The sequence below is a fragment of the Candidozyma auris genome, chromosome 1 (assembly GCF_003013715.1).
Source record: "Candidozyma auris chromosome 1, complete sequence".
Taxonomy (NCBI): domain Eukaryota; kingdom Fungi; phylum Ascomycota; class Pichiomycetes; order Serinales; family Metschnikowiaceae; genus Candidozyma; species Candidozyma auris.
Genome location: NC_072812.1, coordinates 2,281,461 through 2,299,273, shown reverse-complemented (window position 1 = coordinate 2,299,273; position 17,813 = coordinate 2,281,461). Strand labels below are relative to the sequence as shown.

The following is a 17,813-nucleotide window of genomic DNA, read 5'->3' as shown; positions in this document are numbered from 1 at the left end:
ATTTAACTGCCAGATCGATTTATTGGGAATCTGAAATTGTCTTATAAAAGCTTGCTCACCTTGAGTCTGCAAGGAATGCCGTAAATTTGAGGATCATAAAGAACAATCACTTTGCAAGGTTTCTCACCTCTATCATCATTACACGCGAGACAATTCCACACTCGCTTCTGAATGGCACAGAACCTACCTACATATTATCGTCTCGTTGACCTTAAAAAGGGTTATGACCAATGAAGGTACACATATCCAAAAACTCAAGGATATCCAAAACTTAATCTACCAAACAACTCAATTGTTTACTTTGTTACGAACAGACTGTGCTGTGTGTGATACTTGAAATCGTTAAAAGCATCGTGAGAAAACGAATCTTTTGATCTGTGGATTCCATGAGTTTCCTTTCGTAGCCGCAGACCTCGAAGTTTAATGCAGCGTCGGAAACTACCTGCTTTACAATGAGAGCTGATGATGATGGTATGAACCTTGAGTTACCTTGTTACATCGAATACTTAAAGAAAACTCCGTACATATCACTTGATTCGCCAAAGGCCGAAATAAACTCTTCTCAGACTAACTGAGTACTTCAATGGAAAGAATATGAAGCTTCCATGGCTCGCTGACGAATGAATACTTATTTCAGCATGGCAACACCCTCACATGCCATTGATTAGAAAAAAGCTCCTGGTACCAAGATCTCCATAAATTATCATCAACGATCGTTTTATGGCATGGCAGTTCATCCGTTTCTCCTCTACAGGCTCCTCGTCGTCATTTCAGCCAATGAAAACTTTTCCGTATAGGAGATCTCGTATAGATTAAGAGGACCTACGATTGATGACTTCAAGCTGGAAACGTGAATTGGAGGATCATATGCTTAGCGTTGTCTTCGTCTCCACTTCTCTCAAATCGTACACTGATCTCAAATCCGAAGATCGGAATTGAGCAAATCCACGTATACAACGAACGGATTTTGAGAGAGGCCAATCAACTTGAGTCAACTTCTCCTCATGTTCTTGCTTTCAATTCACTTGCCTCCAAGCCTGTGTGCTGACTTGAAAACACCTCTTTGGAATCCATTTTTCGCAGCCAAAGGAAGTCGTACAGAGATGTCAGCGAGAGAGAGAAGCAAGGGCTTGGATGCAGTCACAGACCGTTGAAACTTGTAAATCGTATGATTTCAACACCAGTGTGCATAAAAACCACAGGGATAAGATCTGAAACCGGGTTGCTTAGGGTTAGTTTAAACGGCTCTTGAAGGAAACGAGATTTTGTAATTCTTGATAGGGGTTATCTTCAAATCTTCTCCATGTTTTGGCTACAGCGTAGTTTCCCATAAATAATTCAGCGTTATCTCAATGCAGATGTGGTCCACAGGGAACGACAATGTCGCGACTGCTTCAGCAAGGGTCGACACAAGTGGTTCCAATAACAAGGTAACAACTATTTGACAGCATGGCTGAATTAAAACGAGCTAAAAGTGTACGAACTAAAAATTTCAGATCAATTAAAAGAGAATCGGTTCTTTTTTTGGTGGGCCATGAAAGCTGACCAAGCGACGACATTAATTCCTAATCAGGATTTCGCAGCCATTTCTGCTTACTTGAAATGATGAGTCCAAGAACAGACATCGATAAAACGTTCGAAGATATTACTAATTGCATGTCCTGTTGGAGGCTTAAAGATTCTGTAGTTATCGTTTACAACCCTTTAATTGTTGTGTTCGTTATGTTTGCAAATACTGTCTGAGTGGACCCTCCACAGACGTTAGTTAGGGACCGCACTTCATCATGATTAATTGTATATGCTACCGAATTATCATTTTATATCCTAAATTTAGCCTCCTTCGTAAATTCCATGTAATCACAATTCATTTGAAAAATTCACTTCATCCCAGTCTCTGGCTTGTCTTGGTGGCTTTCCTGACGCGCTCGTATCGCCTCGTTTAGCATTCTGACGCTTATACGAGGCACGTCCTTCGCAGCAGCTGCGAAACGTTTCTTTTCTTTTTCGTTCCCTATATAGCAGCGCCAGTGTCCTTCCTTTTCCACCACAAACCATGGTTAGGTATGTGAAATACACTGAATTTTTCAAAATTGCCATAAATCAGCTAAATTACTAACCCTCAGCGCTGTCTATCACAACTACGAAGGCTTTGGTAACGTCACCACTTTTTCAGATGCCTTGCACAACTTCTCCAAGGTGTCTGACTTGAACTATGTCGAGAAGCTCTGGGCCTCCTACTACTACTGGATGAACAACGACTTGTTCGCCACGGGTCTCTTTTTCTTCTTGATGCACGAAATCATGTATTTTGGTCGCTGTTTGCCCTGGGCCATCATCGACCGCATTCCTTACTTCAACAAGTACAAGATCCAGGAAACTAAGGTCCCCAGCAACAAGGAGCAGTGGGAGTGCCTCAAGTCGGTGTTGATTTCTCACTTCTTGGTCGAGGCCTTTCCCATCTGGTTTTTCCACCCTTTGTGTGAGAAGATTGGTATCTCTTTCTCGGCTCCTTTCCCTCCTTGGTGGAAGATCGCTTTTCACTTGGCCTTGTTCTTCGTCGCTGAGGACGCCTGGCACTACTGGTTCCACAGAGGCTTGCATCACGGTGTTTTCTACAAGTATATTCACAAGCAACACCACCGTTATGCTGCTCCCTTTGGTTTGGCTGCTGAGTACGCCCACCCTGTAGAAGTGGCCCTTCTAGGCATGGGCACCGTCGGCATCCCCATTGTGTGGTGCTACTTCACCAGGGACTTGCATTTGTTCACCATCTCTGTGTGGATCTGCTTGAGGTTGTTCCAGGCTGTGGACGCTCATTCCGGTTACGAGTTCCCATGGTCCTTGCACCACTTCTTGCCTTTCTGGGCCGGAGCTGACCACCACGACGAGCACCACCACTTTTTCATTGGTTCATACGCCTCTAGTTTCAGATGGTGGGACTTCTTCTTGGACACTGAGGCCGGTCCAAAGGGCAAGGCTTCAAGAGAGCAGAGAATGAAGAAGAAAGCTGAGAAGAAGGTCCAGTAATCTTTCACGATTGAGTGGTATGCCACAGTACAGAAAGGAATGAATTGGAGTTTTATGGTTTTGCTTGATTTTTCAACCCTTGTCCTAGTCCACATTGACTTTCACCCCCTCATTCACACTTTATCACCTTTTTTACTTCGTACATATTCATAGATAATTTATTGATCCTCATGTTTTGTAACTCATGCTTCTGTATATTCTAAGCTTCCTGCTTGGCCACCCACTCAGCATACTCTTTCCTTTTTTGCTTGACATCAATGAAATCCCGTCTCGTGTCCAACTCTTCATGCTCACACACACCCAACAGATTGATCACTGCGTTGGCCTCGCTCAAGTTGATCGGCAAAAGAAACGTCAGTGGCGGCCACACAACGTCATCGTGGGTTATGCCGAATCGGTACCTGTTTTGAATTGCTCTCAATGCTCCAAGGTTGATGATGACGACGCCAATGAGCACCTCGATGATGATTTCAGAAGGGATGAACGAGTTCTTCGTTTTCAAAACGGTGTGGTACTCATGTGATGAGTATCCGCAATGCAAAAGTATTAGACCACCCACAATTAGGAATAAGTTCATGGCGGGTGCTTCCAGAGCTGAAGCTGTGAGTGAGATTTGATAATTGGAAAACGCACCCGTACCCCTCGTTTTGCAACCACCCGATAAAGAGAAACAGACCATTTTAGTAAAGCGAATTTTGAGAAAATCTATTCATTACTCTTGATTATGGAGGTGCCTGATCTGATCAGCAGCTTTCGTTCTCCATCTCACGCAATTGTGGAACGCCGAATACGACCACGTCAACTTCTCAGCCCCTTGCATGTATCCGGTGTTTCTATCAAACTGCTCAGACATAGACCCGTCATGCCTGTCCACATGTCTCAGCACGACTTGAAGAAACGTGTCAGCATACTTGTATAAACTCTTGAGTATTCGCTGATACCTGTCGGAGCTGTAAGAGATTACAATCACTCCGTTCTCTAATGAACCGTCATTTTGCAACTCCTTGTCGTGTGGCTGGAAGAATTCAATGTTCAGTTTATCGATTACAATATCAGCGTGGCGTCTAGTGTACTTGTAGATCCACTTGTAAAGAACTTCTCCAGCAGATAACGTCGAGATAAACCAGGGGTTTCCTAAAGAAGTTCCATACCCGTCATACACATCCTCAGGATATCTGCCCAATGCCAGTCCAGTTTGGTGTCTTATGTTGATCGGGTATCGTGTCTTCATATCAGCAGCCATAGCGGTGATGCTATTCAAGATGTGAGAATCGTCAACATCGTAGGGAATGTTATCTGTACCGCCAAACTCTAGATTATGCGCATGGAGCGCTGCAAGGAAAATAGCGGCGTCAAGGCCTGACCGCACGCCCTTCTCGTAAAATTCTGGTGTTTCGATTATGTGCGACACCAATGGTCTCGTGAACCCTCCAGAGTTGGTGACATACTCGAGAAGCTCATGGTATGTCAGTTGAAGCTGCCTCGCAAACGTCATGTCCATGACGTGAAGCTGGGTAAATCGCTGTCCATCCTGTAATGCCTTAAGCTGGGTCAAGGCGTTGAAGAAGTGATGCGACTCAATTTCCTCCCACAAGTCAAACAGCTTTTCACGCCAATTGGCAATGATGTACTCTAAATCTGGCTTTATGATCTTGTTGTAGATGAAAGTGACGTTTCCTAAGAAGTCGCTCTCGATTTCTAGGTTGTTGCCCTTGAGAAAGAACAAATACCCAAGAATGGTAGACACTCGAAGCCCCGGGCCGTCAGACTGAGGCCTCCCCCAGCGTTCGTCAAACGCCTGCCCATTCGTTAGAAACTTGGGCTCGCCAAGGCCCTTGCGCTTCGGATCATTAAAGGTACCCGACTTGTTCGAAACCCGCTGAAGTCTATAGTTCACCTCGATGTATTGCTCGATCACGCGCCTGAGTTCCATCATCGACGTTGAGTTGCTGAGGTGGTCGTTCATGTGGTATATGAGAGTTCTCATCGTCAAGGCCGAGTCTCTGATCCAGTTGTAAAAGTAGTTTGGCCTTACTTTCAGAGGTGATGCAATCACCGTCCCTGGATGCACTTTCTCAGGGTCTAGAGTTTGCGACACACCACCGATGTTCTCTAAAATATACGAGAAGGACCGAACTGACTGGTCAGAGACCCATTTCTCGAACTCGGGAGTACTGGAGAGTTCATCGAGCTGCTGCTTGGGGTCAACTAGAAGCACGCTCTGAAGCTCGGGCCGAGAAGCCAACGGCGGAATCTGAAGGGCACTGGAGGTGGCGAGAAATGCCGGCCACAAGATATGGAATCTCATCCCTTGGTGTGGTTTGTGAAGGGGTGTAAGCAGGCGGTAAGAAAATCTGGGGTCAGAAAACTGCTGATAATGCAAGGTATGTATATGAGCGCGATACGATAGCAATGAGAGTGTGGCTGCAAAACGCGCTGAGAATGCCAGTACCTAAAAAGCCCAATAGCCAACTTCACGCTTGCTCACGGAAACGTTTTGAAATACTTGTGAGAGATTCTTTCAAGAGTCGTCATATGCACAGGTCATGTGTTAGATGAGTTGCATTGCTGAGCAGCTCAGCGGCCTATCTGAGTTGGTAGAGGCGAGCAATCAAGAGATCAGATCGAAGCAAAAGAGGCTTTCATTTGAGGTGCATGATGATCTACTCAGCTAGGCTCCATTCTATTGCTCAAGGAGTCAACGTGACGCGGTGCTTCTAGATTTTTACTCATCCTTCTCTTCCTCCTCGACGCTGTTGGTGGACTGGAATGCAGTGACGTTGGGAAACTTTGTTACAAGAGGGTCCTTTGCGTAACACTCTTTGCTTCTGTCCATAAGCTCGTCCATTTCATCTGGTGTGAGTGGCTTCGAAGTAGGTGGAGGTGCTAGTAGAAGGGTGCTTGACTTCAGCATGGTAAACTCCTGTTCGTGTGCACCGTAGAGGTCCAATCGACTACCAATGTCGAGAACATCTTTTATGGATGTGAACCGCTCCAAATCAATTTCCTCTTCAGCCAACTTCTTTGCAACTCTGCCAAGCTGGAATTCTCCCAGCTCAATCACCATTCTTTCCAATAGTCTCTTGCTGAAACTCTTCACGACCAATAACTCTTCGATGGAGTTTCTGACCACAAGTCGGAAGATTTTGACTGGTTTGGTCTGTCCAATTCTGTGAACACGGTCAATGGCTTGAAGGTCCATCTGAGGATTCCAGTCACTATCAAAGAGAATTACTGTATCTGCGCTTATCAAATTCAATCCTAACCCTCCAGCTCTCGTGGATAGCAAAAACACCTTACTGGAGTCCTCTGCATCTTCCCTGAACTCCATCATTGCCTCCTCCCTCTCGTCTTGTTTTGTCTGTCCATCAAGTCTGTTAAAAGCGATGCCTTTTTCGTGCAATACATTCCCAAGAACATCAAGCATGATCTGAAATTGTGAAAATATCAATACTTTGTGACCCTCTGGTATGAGACGATCCAAGAGTTGTTTGAGCAACTGGATTTTGCCAGAATGCTTCACTATCAACTGCAGATATTCACTCACGATATCATCGTCGGGATTCTCCAAGTCGATGTCGAAGTAGTATGGGTTGTAAAATGTGTAGTGCGACCCACACACCTTTCTTAGTTGCATGACAAGATTTTGAAGATGAAGATTGATCGCATGCTTTCTAGCGATTGCTACCGCCTCTTCAGCAAACATCCTTCTTTTTTCATCTTCTGTCAAATCAGAATCGTCTTTGATCTCAATAATCTCGATGTCTGACTCACTGTCTGAGGGCGTGGCGTTTTTGATAACCTTCGTCTTTCTGGGCAGTCTCCTCTTTTTTGGTTTAACAGGATCTGCGGAACTCTTTGGATCTTCTTTTGTCCTGTTCTTGCTTTCATATTTCGATATGCCATTTCCATTGACTGAAGACGATGTCCGAACGTTCGTGATGACTTCCTCGAGAGTGTTGTAAATTTTTTCGTGCAAATGACCGTTCGTGTTACCATTTGGTTGCAGACGACCGTTGATGTGACTACTGTTGTTGAAATGGCTGCCGTTAGGAGTGGTCTGATTGGTTTCTCCATTTTGGATCTGATTTTGGGGCCAGTCCAGTGAATCAGTTCTAACCTCCCTGACCTCTTGATCCTTAGGAACGAACCTGAGAAGGGGACCATTTGAGCCCACGGTCTGCACCCCATCTTCCATCATGCCCAGCATCAAGGTCTGTTCAAGCTCCAAAGTCTGTCGTTCGATTTCTTTCTGAAGATCCTCCCCCGTGAGTGTCTGGTTGCTTACCAACCTGTGTGGAATAACCTTTTCATTAGCCTTATTGTGGTCGGACTCAATTTCTTCGTCATCAAAATCTTCGTCGCTAACGGGTTCGATCAAATCGGCATTAGTCTCGAACAACCTCATATCACGTTTTGAAAATCGCTGTTTTCTATTTTTTCGTAGTTTTCTTCCCTGTTGCTCTTTTTCTTCCTCTTCGACATCAACGATAGAGGGACCGTACAACACATTCGTAACATGGTCGAGATGTTCTGGCCTAGTAAACTGCTCGGGGTGGTTCTTAATGAGTAGTTCTTTGGCATGTAGCTCAATAACAGCATTCTTGGCACCGCCTTGAACAACACTGGCATAGAATGCTCTCTGAAGTGGAGTCAAGTCGGCATACACGATATACTCCTTCTTGGGAGGTAGATCTTTGATGACATTTTTCTTGAGCCGTCTCAATAGGAATGGTTTGAGGATGGAGTGCAAGCTCTTGACCAACTTTTGTTTAACGTCCTCTTGAATGAGCTTATCCTGCTCTGTCTTGCCCTCGCTTGCGAACTCTTCAAAGTTGAACCACAGTTGAAAAAGTTCTAAATCACTGAAAATGTCCGGTAAAATGAAATTGAGAAGTGACCACAATTCATTTAAATTGTTCTGAAGCGGCGTTCCCGTCAATAATAATCTGTTGGCTGCGTCAAGACGCTTGAGCTTCTGGATGAGAAGACACTCGAAATTTTTGAGTCTGTGTCCTTCGTCGACTGTCAAGTAGCCCCATGAGATTCTGGAAATTTTTCGAAAGTCTTTTATGGCGAGCTCATAAGAAGTAACAACCACCGCTTGTCTCAACTTTCTTGAGAATTTGATCTCTTGTCTATCTTCTTTGACACCAGTATATTTAATCACCTCAACTTCTGGGGCAAATGCGGCAAACTCTCGGCACCAGTTGTTCACGGTTGAAAATGGAGCGACAATCAAGAAGGGACCCTTGACCTTGTGCTCAATAAGATAACAGATCAAAGATATGCACTGTAGCGTTTTCCCGAGACCCATTTCGTCGGCTAGGATACCATTGAGACCATTCTCATATAGTGTAACGAGCCACTCAAGACCATCCAATTGGTAATCTTTCATGGTGCACTCGGAGACCAAAGAGGGTTGTGCCTGATTGTGAGCGGTCTGGGCACTTTCCAAAGCTTTTCTGGTCTCTCTAGTCTTTTCGGAACTTTCTTGCTTGGGCTTCACAAGTTCTCTCTCCCTTGTCTTCTTTTTAGGCTTCTCTTTCTGTAGCCTCTTGCTCAGGCGCTTAGGAGCCTTGCCTTTACGCTTTCTAGAAACTTTCAGAACCTCCACAACCTCCAAATCAGAGTCAGACTCGGGCTTGAAGTCCTCCTTTTCTGAGTCGGTGGCATTCTTTTCAACTTCGGCATGTTCTCTAGACGCTTCATCATCCGCGATCTCCTCGTCATCACTAAGATCCGACTCCGACTCCGAAGGTGGTGCAGGCTCAGGCTCGCCCATTTCAGCAGCAAGCTTCTTCTTCTCTTCATATTTCTCTCGTTTCTTGCGCCGTAATTCACGCTTTTTGAGCTTGTTCTGCCGTTTCTGCTCCTTCTGCTTCTCAAGCGACTTTTCAAGCATGTTGTCCAAAATGATCTGCGAGTATATCTCTGTCTGCTGGATCAAACGGTTCAAACGTTCAAGTTTGGCCTTGTTTGAGAGCTCATTGAATTCTCTTTGCTCGGACGTAACAGAATCCTCCTTGAGGAAGTCTGATAACTTTTCATCCAGCCCGTCTGTGTCAGTCATGGTAAGAGAGGCGGACTGTGGAAAAACGCGTTTCTATCAACAGCAAGAGTGGGAAGTTCGCCTGGGAGTTACCCAAATTAAAGTCTATAATGCCACCGGTGGGATTTGCTGGAACTTTGTGTAGTTGGCAACCATAGATGTATAGACGTGAAGCGCATGTATGCAGTAGATGATGCCCACGGTTATGGTCCAGAAATGGAGCAAATGAACGGGGAGAATAAATTATACGATTCTATGCTGATAATAAGAGAGCTTGATAATGATGATTTGTGATAGTTCTACGTTTCTCACTTATTTTAAAAATGTGGAAGGGTCACTATCTGAAATGGCTGCAAATGGACTGACGCACCTTTGTGTAACTGGCAATCATAGATAGCGTCATCAACTAGCGAGAAAACGGCAAGCCCATGAGAAATGCGAGAAAATCGCAGGAATAGTTCTTTGGTACGATTTGAAAATAATCGACGCATAGACAGAAAATCAATCGCTTAGCAGTATCGTTGGACGCCGTTGGAAAAACACTACAGGTAGTTAGAGACTCGACAATATGATGCAGGAACGCTGCCAATTAGTACAAGGCCATCGACTCAGATCCACAAGTGAGTCTCACTAGGAATGGTCCAGATGAAGAGTGATTTTTTCCCCATAGCACCAAACCACAGAAAATAATGTATATGAGTTCACTCCCGAGTTTGCTTAATACAACTTTCTCTCAACACTGTACCACTTCGTTCATCTACATAGAGATGGGAGCCTTGTTAATCGTCTCAAATTTAATTGCCTGTTTGTCCTCACCTTCGAGACGCATGATCCAATTTGGAACCTCAAGATAATCTAGTAGTTAATTAGATTTTGCAATCTTTGAGAAATTGTACGTTGTGAACATTCATGGAGCGCTTGGACCTCAAGATGAAATTTACGACCCCTCTCAAGTCACATCAGATAGCTGAATGCGCAACTAAAGACATACTGTCGTCTTGCTTTTTCATAGCGGGTTATCAATAGAATACTGGCCCAAGGTTCAAGAGGGATGCAGATATTTAGAGCTGCCGTCCAAAATCCCAGAATAGATGGCAGATTCCTACCTAACAAGAGCCATAGTAATGGAAGCCAAAATATCTGGAATCTATTCTTATTTGGATGCCTAGGTCACGGAAAATATTATCCCTTGAGGAGAGAAAGCTATACCGCCAGTTTAAAGTGCATATTGTGGGTAACAACCAGAAAGCCTATCGTTGTCTCCAAATCACAAACTCTCAAATATAGTCATTAAGACACATCAAGCAAACATTTACAGCAACAAAAATCCATTTGCGGTCTAGACAAGAAGGTGTTTTTCTCTCCGAGATACATTACGATGGAGAGTCATGCTTGTCAATTGATTGCGGATGAACTAAATGGAGCAAATCACTCACCTGGACAATGAAAACATTTTGTCACATACAAAAAGTGATCCGTCACCTCTACTCCTTATTAGAAGCCGTCTTCTGATAGTGCCTCGGTGGGAGCTTTCTTGTGGCGGTAGCTTCACTTGACCACGCTCAATGGCTGCGAAAAAACTACACACCCATATCCTGCCCCACGGTCTCGACCCTACTACCAAAAGCGAATAGACTTAAGAACCCAGTTTACTATGACCCAGACTCGCAAATCTCAAGAATGACAATTTACATGTGGAGGCTGAAACCTTTTATGGAACTCCTCCGAATTCCTTGAAGCCTTTTCCATCTTTATTTTGTTTGTACACTGGCTGCAAATTGTCTGACACCACGTCAATTGCACCTCAAATGCAAATCTTCCAAAAAAGCCAAACCAATTGTTTTATCGATCGTGGCTGCCTACCCATAAATCTCACGTTATTAATTCAACAACCATTTCCAAAACTCTCTGTGCCTACAGAGTCCACCATGGCTGCGAAAAATTGTGGCACCTTTCCGCTGAGCTGATGCCACAATGCTGAAATGACTCAATTCGTGGAATCTGGGGATTTGTCACGTTCTACTTGTCATCTAAAATTGTCTCCTGAAATTTATGGAGTTCCTTGCTTGATGGTCAGCAGCAGGTCTCATTTCACGGAAAAACCTATCACTCCTTGCACCTTCTCCGGCAAAACCCAACAACTCCCACTCAAAGGTACCGCATACCCATCAAAAATGAGTATATACACAAAAGTCAATTATTTGTCGTCTGTTACACTCCGTCCTGTCTATTTATTTTTTTTTTTTTCTTTTGATTTATTTTTGTTGTCTCAAATTCTTCCCACGCACCACGGGTGATATAAGACCGAGAGAGGCCAACTTTTTTTGACGAGATGTGGGTGGGCAGATAAGCGCCCAATTTTGAGATGAATCCTGTTGAGGCGCGTCACGTGACATCACCTTCACTACGCTGTAGATAAGGCTCCCAATCGGTCAAACACGGCAGAACCCTTCCCCCAAACTTCTCTGGTCATGGCCATCCAGCTTCTGAATTAAGATTCCCATCGAAAAGCCAAATTTCATCAGCTTCTCCTCCCTATCCCAGCCCCTTCACGTCACCACCATTATGTTGTCGGTGACATCGGTCCTGCGCAGGAGACGCACCCACAACGACGTAATCACCATCGGCTGCGAATCTCTTCACTCATCCACCGCCCATCTTCAGTGCAGGCGACTATGGGTATTTGTTATATATTTGTCGCTTTTCCCGCCTGTGGAGCATGTTCCGCCAGAGCTCTTGCCTAGCGTCGACTCCCCGAATCTCCAATTTTTGCCGTTCCTTTGTGACCACCTCAAGAACCATGGGAAGAGAGAACATTGTCCACTATCAGTTGGAAAGAGACAACGAAACTGACTTGACCACAAGCCCTCCCAATGGCTTGGCCTCGGGCCCCGTCAGTCTGGCAAAACCGCAGCTCAGTGACAGACCCAACTACCCGTTCACGCTTTCCAAAGAGAGCACGTTGGCGGATTTCCTCGATAACAACCGCTACTACGTGGAGTCGATCAAACATAACCACCTGAACCAGGTGTTTGAGCTCAACGGAAAGGGCCAGAGCCCGCACACGTTGTGGATAGGGTGCTCGGACTCTCGTGCTGGAGAGCAGTGTTTGGCCACGTTGCCTGGAGAAATTTTCACCCACAGAAATATTGCCAACATCGTCAACGCCAACGACATCTCGTCCCAGGGGGTGATTCAGTTTGCTGTGGACGTGTTGAAAGTACGCAAGATCATTGTGTGCGGCCACACAGACTGCGGAGGCGTGTGGGCCAGTTTGTCGAAGAAGAGGATTGGCGGTGTGCTTGATTTGTGGCTCAATCCTATAAGACATATCCGTGCACAGAACGTCAAGTTACTAGACTCGCTAAAAGACGACCCCAGAGCAAGAGCCAAGAAATTGGCCGAGCTCAATGTGGTGGCGTCTGTTTTGGCGCTTAGAAGACACCCGCTGGCGCTGAAGGCGCTCAAAAACGGCTCCATCGAGGTCTGGGGGTTGATGTACGACGTCTCCACCGGCTTTCTTCTGGAGGTGGAAATCCCGCTAGACGAATTTGAAGACTTGTTCCATGTGGACGACGAAGACCTCGAGGACGAGGTCAACCCCCACTGAGATACAAAATAAGAACAGTCCTCTAAATTGTATATTCTAAACTTTGCATTCGGTGATATCTAGGACGGGTCCTGATATCTACATGCCAGCCAGCCTATAAACCGATCTATTTATACATCTAATATCACGAACTTACAATAATCACGGCATCACGTTGTGTCCCACTTCAAGTTGAACCTGCCGTCGGGCACCTGATAGTGCTCGATGGCGTCCAACACTTCTTCAGCTGTCAGGGCCACCTTGATGATCTCGCCGTTCTTCTTCGACACAAACTCCGAGTCAATGGCATCCTCCACAAACTTCAAGAAGCTGTCGTAGAACCCGTTCAAGTTGTACACGATGATAGGCTTGCAGTGGATGTTCAACTGGTGCCAGGTGACCACCTCCATCAACTCCTCCAACGTGCCGTAGCCGCCAGGCAACGCCACAAACGCACTGGCCTCCTCGCCCATCAATCGCTTTCTCGTGTGCATGTCCTTGACCAACGTAGTTTTCCCGTAGAGACTCGAGTCTGGAAGAGGAGTCGAACCATCGTGGTTATTGATGCCTCCCTTCAACTTGTCGTTGAACTCGTTGTCAGAGGTTCTTTCTCTCGAGATCAATGCCTCAGGAATGATGCCATGGACGTAACCTCCGTTAGTGGCACAGCCTCTGGCCACCGCTCCCATCAAGCCTGTGGAGCCTCCCCCATAGACAAGACCCCAGTTTCTCTTAGCCAAAAGCTCGCCTAGCTTGGAGGCGCTTTCGGCGAAGGAAGCCTCTTTCCCAAACAGGGAGCCGCAGAAGACGCAGACGGTTTTTTCTGGTGTTGATGTGGTCATGATGCAGAAAAAAAAGTGGACTATTCGTTTTGTGAGTGGCCATGTGGGAAGTTGAAGGTGTATATATACTCTAGCGCAGTCATTGTCCCCGCGGCGCTCCGCGGGATCTCTCTACACATTGTTTCCAGGGCATGCAAGCGAATAGGTGCTTTTTGACGGAATTTCAAGGGACGCTACTAGTGAAAGCGCAACTTAGACATGTGGAATTGTGGATAAGGCGGTGGGAATTGCTGGTGTAGGTGCTAACACTGGTGGCTGCAAAATTACGGTCGTCAAAGGCCCGTATGCGCTTGCAGGGACACTTTTGAAGAAAGGCGGTAGAAGTGGGCAAATTTGGGGTACAATGCAATGTGAAGGTAATACCAATACAAATATTTTGAAAAAAAGGTGATTGAGCATGGAGACTGGTCTCAGTAGGGTTTTAGCTGGATGACTCAATTCCGCGCTGATAGAAGAATAGTACTGAGTTATTACAGCTATCGTTGCTATGTGGATGCTGATACTGAAAGATCTCAGACACGAATGTGGAGATCTCAGGTGATGTGAATATTGCCAATGAGAGTGAAATTTGCAAGAGGATGGACAGTGCTGAGAGTAATTTCAGTGGTACCAGCAAGCAATGCCTGGACAAAAAGATATTACTGGAATTGAGGTATAGAGAAGTCTTCAGCACGCAGAGATTGTTTTGAAAAAGCAGAAGGAATTGTTTGTAATACGAATTCTCCTCGAATTGTACGGATTAGCGCTGTTACGTGTGATTGGGCAACCAGCTGCACTTCCGCCTTCACTCAGCGTATATAGGGAAATGGAGCAAACAGAGACTGAAGTTAATGTTTGCTAGTGGGCCAAAGCAGGCTTAAGGCCGAGTTGGAGATAATACCAAGGAAGGAATTGCAAATCCAGAAGTCAAACACGGGGCCCTGTGGGGGCTGGGCCACCTGCAATGGGTTGGTTTGTCTCGAAACTTTAAACCAGAAGGATTTGTGAACAGCCTTTCCAGTCGATCCTTTCACTTGCATCCAGATCATAGTACCTTGTCTCTGTTAGCTTGCATGCACTGTTCTCTAGCCAGGATTGCTTGTGTTGATAGCAGCGCAGTCGATCTGTTTTCGCAGCCATTACAATAAGCGGCAGACACGAAGCGAGCAAACAGAAACATACGTAGACAGGAAATCGGAAAGTAAAGCATTCAGTATATTCTGAAACATCATTTGGAAATAGGATACGTAATCAATCCCAGATGAATCCCCCTGTCTAGTATACTTGATCAGTATACTTGTTCAGTATACCTGCTCTAGCTGCTCGCTATTACAACCAACTTGCAATTGGCGGGACTCATACAGACATGCTACAGACATTGCAATTTTTATGATGTCTCGACGCTCTCAACGCTTTCAACTCCCCCAATGCCAACGCCAACACCAACGCCTCTCAACGCCCCCCGCCTCACATTTCTCTTCCCGTCAAGCCTAAGAGCGCCTCATACTACGCGATTTTGCACCCATTCCTGTTCAAGCGACGCATTTCTACCGACGCATTCCCCAGGCTTACCAACGAAAAACGAGCCGATAATCCAAAGCGCTCTTCACGTACGAGACCCTCCACCTCCACCCTCCACCTCCACCCTCCAACCTCCAACCTCCCACCAACCGCAGATTCTAAACGCATTTTCTTTCTTTCGGTGGGGGCGGTGCCGGCCATTGTAAACTTTGATAACACCGCCAGCGCCTCCCACACCAAAATATTCTGGCGTATTTTGCGTTTTTAGACACAATGGTTGTGTTTTGTATTGTGCTTGGAAAAGTCGCTTTTTTTTCTTTGTCTGTAGTGGCTGCAGCCCCTTTCTCTAAAGTATGCGGCCTCTGCAAAACGCGACCCGTCTGCTGGATCTGGCTGCGAATTGGGCTCCTGTTCCTCTGCCTTAGACGAGAGTTCCTGTTTCTACGAGATTAGCTCCATTTCATTTCTCTTAACCACCTCCTCGTCTTTATCACAGCATCTTCTTGAAGCACAGTCAGTCGATCGAGTCAATCGTTTAAGTGAATCGTTTGGGTCAGTCGCTTGTAACAATCGCTGGGATTTGTCATTAGCAGGTTTATCAGGTCACCGTCTCGTCTACGCGTGCCACTAGCGTTTCCTTCCCTTATTCCTGGCTTCCTTCCTTCAACATTCGTCCTCCCATGTCGCTCTTGGACAAATTAGAGGACCTCCAGACCCTTTCGTGGGAGGCGTCTGTCAACGGCTCGTTCGAGCTGACCGAGCTGGACTCGGACTCTCACCTGCAACTATCTATGTGCTCAGAGGCCACGTCGGTGCAGCTGAGCGTTCGAAGGCCCGACCTGACAAAGCTGGCGAAAATGGCCGCCCTGGGCAAAGCTGCCTCGCTACGGCCGCTTCCGACGTCCAGGGGTGCGTTGGCGTCTGCTTTCGACAGTCTAGGAACCATGTTGGAGTGTCTCGAGGGGCTGGCCGAGGCTGAGTTGATGGAGATCGAAACTTGTCTCAACGAGACGATTGCAGCGTTGAAAAACGCTCCCGCTTGGGACACCACCATCATCAAGAGAGACGGCTTGTTTCCGTGCTCCCTGAGCCGCTCGAAGGCGGCCTCCACGAGGCAGTAAGCGATCCATGCCATTCGGTATCTAAAAAGGCATCAAGGGCCTTCAACCGCCATCAAACTGGATAGACCAGATCGCATATATGACGTCTGACGTACCGTGCTTCCTTGTCTCACCTGGATACATGTCCAGACAAACTGCCTACCACAAGTGAAAAAAAGAATCTCACGATACCATATAAACACATTTATAATATAACCAATATTTTCCGAACCTCTTAGGCATCTCCATGCATTTCCACCACCAAATTCTCTTGTGGCTTTCCTCTCCTGGCCCACCAAAGTCACGTGCGCTCCACCCACCGTCCCACGCCTTATCAATCTCCTGTCTCGCTCGTCCCACTGTAGCCTTCCATGACAATCACCCAAAAAGATATCCGTTCTTCGTTTACAAAAATTCGATCCTACTTAGACCAGTTGCTGGCTAACATAGAGGAAAGGCAGCGGCTCATCGACGTCCTCAAGCTCACGCCGTCGCTGGACGATAACTTGGACTTGATCAATCTCCTCGCTAAGATAAAGAAGAGCTTCCAATATCTACATCTGGACATTTCTGCCGGCCATATCGACGCTTTTGCAGACCAGTTCTCTACACTAATAGATTCCTACAAGAGTTCGCTTGATGTCTTATCCAAAGATGGTTACATTGATGCGCATGAGTATGAATACACTGACAAAATCGTCAAGCCCGAGGCTCCCGAATTGAACACGAAGAAACTGGTTCGTTTTAAAGATTACGATGCTGACGAGGAGGACAATATGAGGTCGCAGTTAATGGGCACATCAACTACTATCAAGCCTTATAGAGATGACCCCGACCAGCAGCTGGACTCGGATGCCCTCTCATTGCAATCTGTAGACACTTCCAACAGAGAAATGTTTGCGCAACACCAGCAGCAGCTCTTGGAGCAGGACCAGCACTTGGATGCGTTGCATGACTCGATCCGAACCCAGCACCTGATGGGCCGTAACATTAATCTGGAATTGGACGAGCATCTCATATTGCTTAATGACTTGGAAAGAGGAGTCGACGACTCGGGCAGTCGTCTAGGGCGGGCCAGTGGGCGGCTCAAGGACTTCCGCACCAAAGTGAGCGAGAATGGTAGTCTCGTCACGATAATTGTGCTCTCTGTGATCTTAATACTCTTGTTGGTTGTGCTTAGCTGAAATGCTAACCGAATGCCGTATGTATAGAATCTTTAAAAGTTGAAGTCATCGTTCTCGTCCTCGTGCTCGGAAAAGAACCATATGAACACTATGATGTCGCTGTAGACAATGAGACCACCGATTACACTCATAAACAAGGAGCCTACCCCTATAAGCTGGGTGTGGTACATGGTCAAGGGCAATGCAATACCGCTCACAAGTAAGAACCCGGTAATCACCTTCGCCAGTTCTTGTAAAGGTGTGGGAGTGTTCCCTCTGTCGTTGCTGAACGTCAAGAAATCGTTTCTGTTGCTTTCAATTGAAGACAGTATGATATTAGGCAACGGAGCCACAAGGAAAATGCCAATTACCCAGAGCGGCTTCCAGTTGTTGTAGAGAGCACACGAAAGGAGGATAAGAAGGAACCCAAAGGCCAAGAAGGCCAGGAGGAAGATGATTTTGTTCAATGGATTCATTGCTTAAGTGAAGGGAAAGCACCTTTGTGAAATGTATACGTGTATGGGTTTGTTGATGCTTCGA

General features: G+C 46.1%; 9 protein-coding genes across 9 annotated transcripts; 4 read left to right on the top strand and 5 right to left on the bottom strand. All coding sequences in view use genetic code 12, as the record gives it.

Annotated features, from left to right (window-relative positions):
* Positions 1–2,053: 2,053 nt before the first annotated feature.
* ERG25 (methylsterol monooxygenase) lies at positions 2,054–3,027 on the top strand (the record flags this gene model as incomplete). Its single annotated transcript, XM_029032445.2, has 2 exons — positions 2,054–2,061; positions 2,124–3,027. The coding sequence occupies 2 exons, from the start codon at positions 2,054–2,056 to the stop codon at positions 3,025–3,027; spliced, it is 912 nt and encodes a 303-aa protein (XP_028892760.1).
* Positions 3,028–3,226: 199 nt separating this feature from the next.
* CJI96_0001088 (uncharacterized protein) lies at positions 3,227–3,604 on the bottom strand (the record flags this gene model as incomplete). The annotated part of the gene is made up of 1 exon (XM_029032444.2): positions 3,227–3,604. One exon carries the CDS (start codon positions 3,602–3,604, stop codon positions 3,227–3,229), a length of 378 nt encoding a protein of 125 aa, XP_028892759.2.
* Positions 3,605–3,739: 135 nt separating this feature from the next.
* SGA1 (glucan 1,4-alpha-glucosidase) lies at positions 3,740–5,335 on the bottom strand (the record flags this gene model as incomplete). The annotated part of the gene is made up of 1 exon (XM_029032443.2): positions 3,740–5,335. One exon carries the CDS (start codon positions 5,333–5,335, stop codon positions 3,740–3,742), a length of 1,596 nt encoding a protein of 531 aa, XP_028892758.2.
* A 417-nt stretch (positions 5,336–5,752) lies between these two features.
* CJI96_0001086 (putative ATPase) lies at positions 5,753–9,100 on the bottom strand (the record flags this gene model as incomplete). The annotated part of the gene is made up of 1 exon (XM_029032442.2): positions 5,753–9,100. One exon carries the CDS (start codon positions 9,098–9,100, stop codon positions 5,753–5,755), a length of 3,348 nt encoding a protein of 1,115 aa, XP_028892757.2.
* Positions 9,101–11,879: 2,779 nt separating this feature from the next.
* On the top strand, positions 11,880–12,689 carry NCE103 (carbonate dehydratase NCE103; the record flags this gene model as incomplete). Its single annotated transcript, XM_029032441.2, has 1 exon — positions 11,880–12,689. The coding sequence occupies one exon, from the start codon at positions 11,880–11,882 to the stop codon at positions 12,687–12,689; it is 810 nt and encodes a 269-aa protein (XP_028892756.1).
* Positions 12,690–12,838: 149 nt separating this feature from the next.
* Positions 12,839–13,510, bottom strand: CJI96_0001084 (uncharacterized protein; the record flags this gene model as incomplete). The annotated part of the gene is made up of 1 exon (XM_029032440.2): positions 12,839–13,510. The coding sequence occupies one exon, from the start codon at positions 13,508–13,510 to the stop codon at positions 12,839–12,841; it is 672 nt and encodes a 223-aa protein (XP_028892755.2).
* Positions 13,511–15,690: 2,180 nt separating this feature from the next.
* Positions 15,691–16,131, top strand: CJI96_0001083 (uncharacterized protein; the record flags this gene model as incomplete). Its single annotated transcript, XM_029032439.2, has 1 exon — positions 15,691–16,131. The coding sequence occupies one exon, from the start codon at positions 15,691–15,693 to the stop codon at positions 16,129–16,131; it is 441 nt and encodes a 146-aa protein (XP_028892754.2).
* Positions 16,132–16,481: 350 nt separating this feature from the next.
* Positions 16,482–17,294, top strand: SYN8 (syntaxin; the record flags this gene model as incomplete). The annotated part of the gene is made up of 1 exon (XM_029032438.2): positions 16,482–17,294. One exon carries the CDS (start codon positions 16,482–16,484, stop codon positions 17,292–17,294), a length of 813 nt encoding a protein of 270 aa, XP_028892753.2.
* Positions 17,295–17,326: 32 nt separating this feature from the next.
* CJI96_0001081 (uncharacterized protein) lies at positions 17,327–17,749 on the bottom strand (the record flags this gene model as incomplete). Its single annotated transcript, XM_029032437.2, has 1 exon — positions 17,327–17,749. One exon carries the CDS (start codon positions 17,747–17,749, stop codon positions 17,327–17,329), a length of 423 nt encoding a protein of 140 aa, XP_028892752.2.
* Between the last annotated feature and the right edge of the window lie 64 nt (positions 17,750–17,813).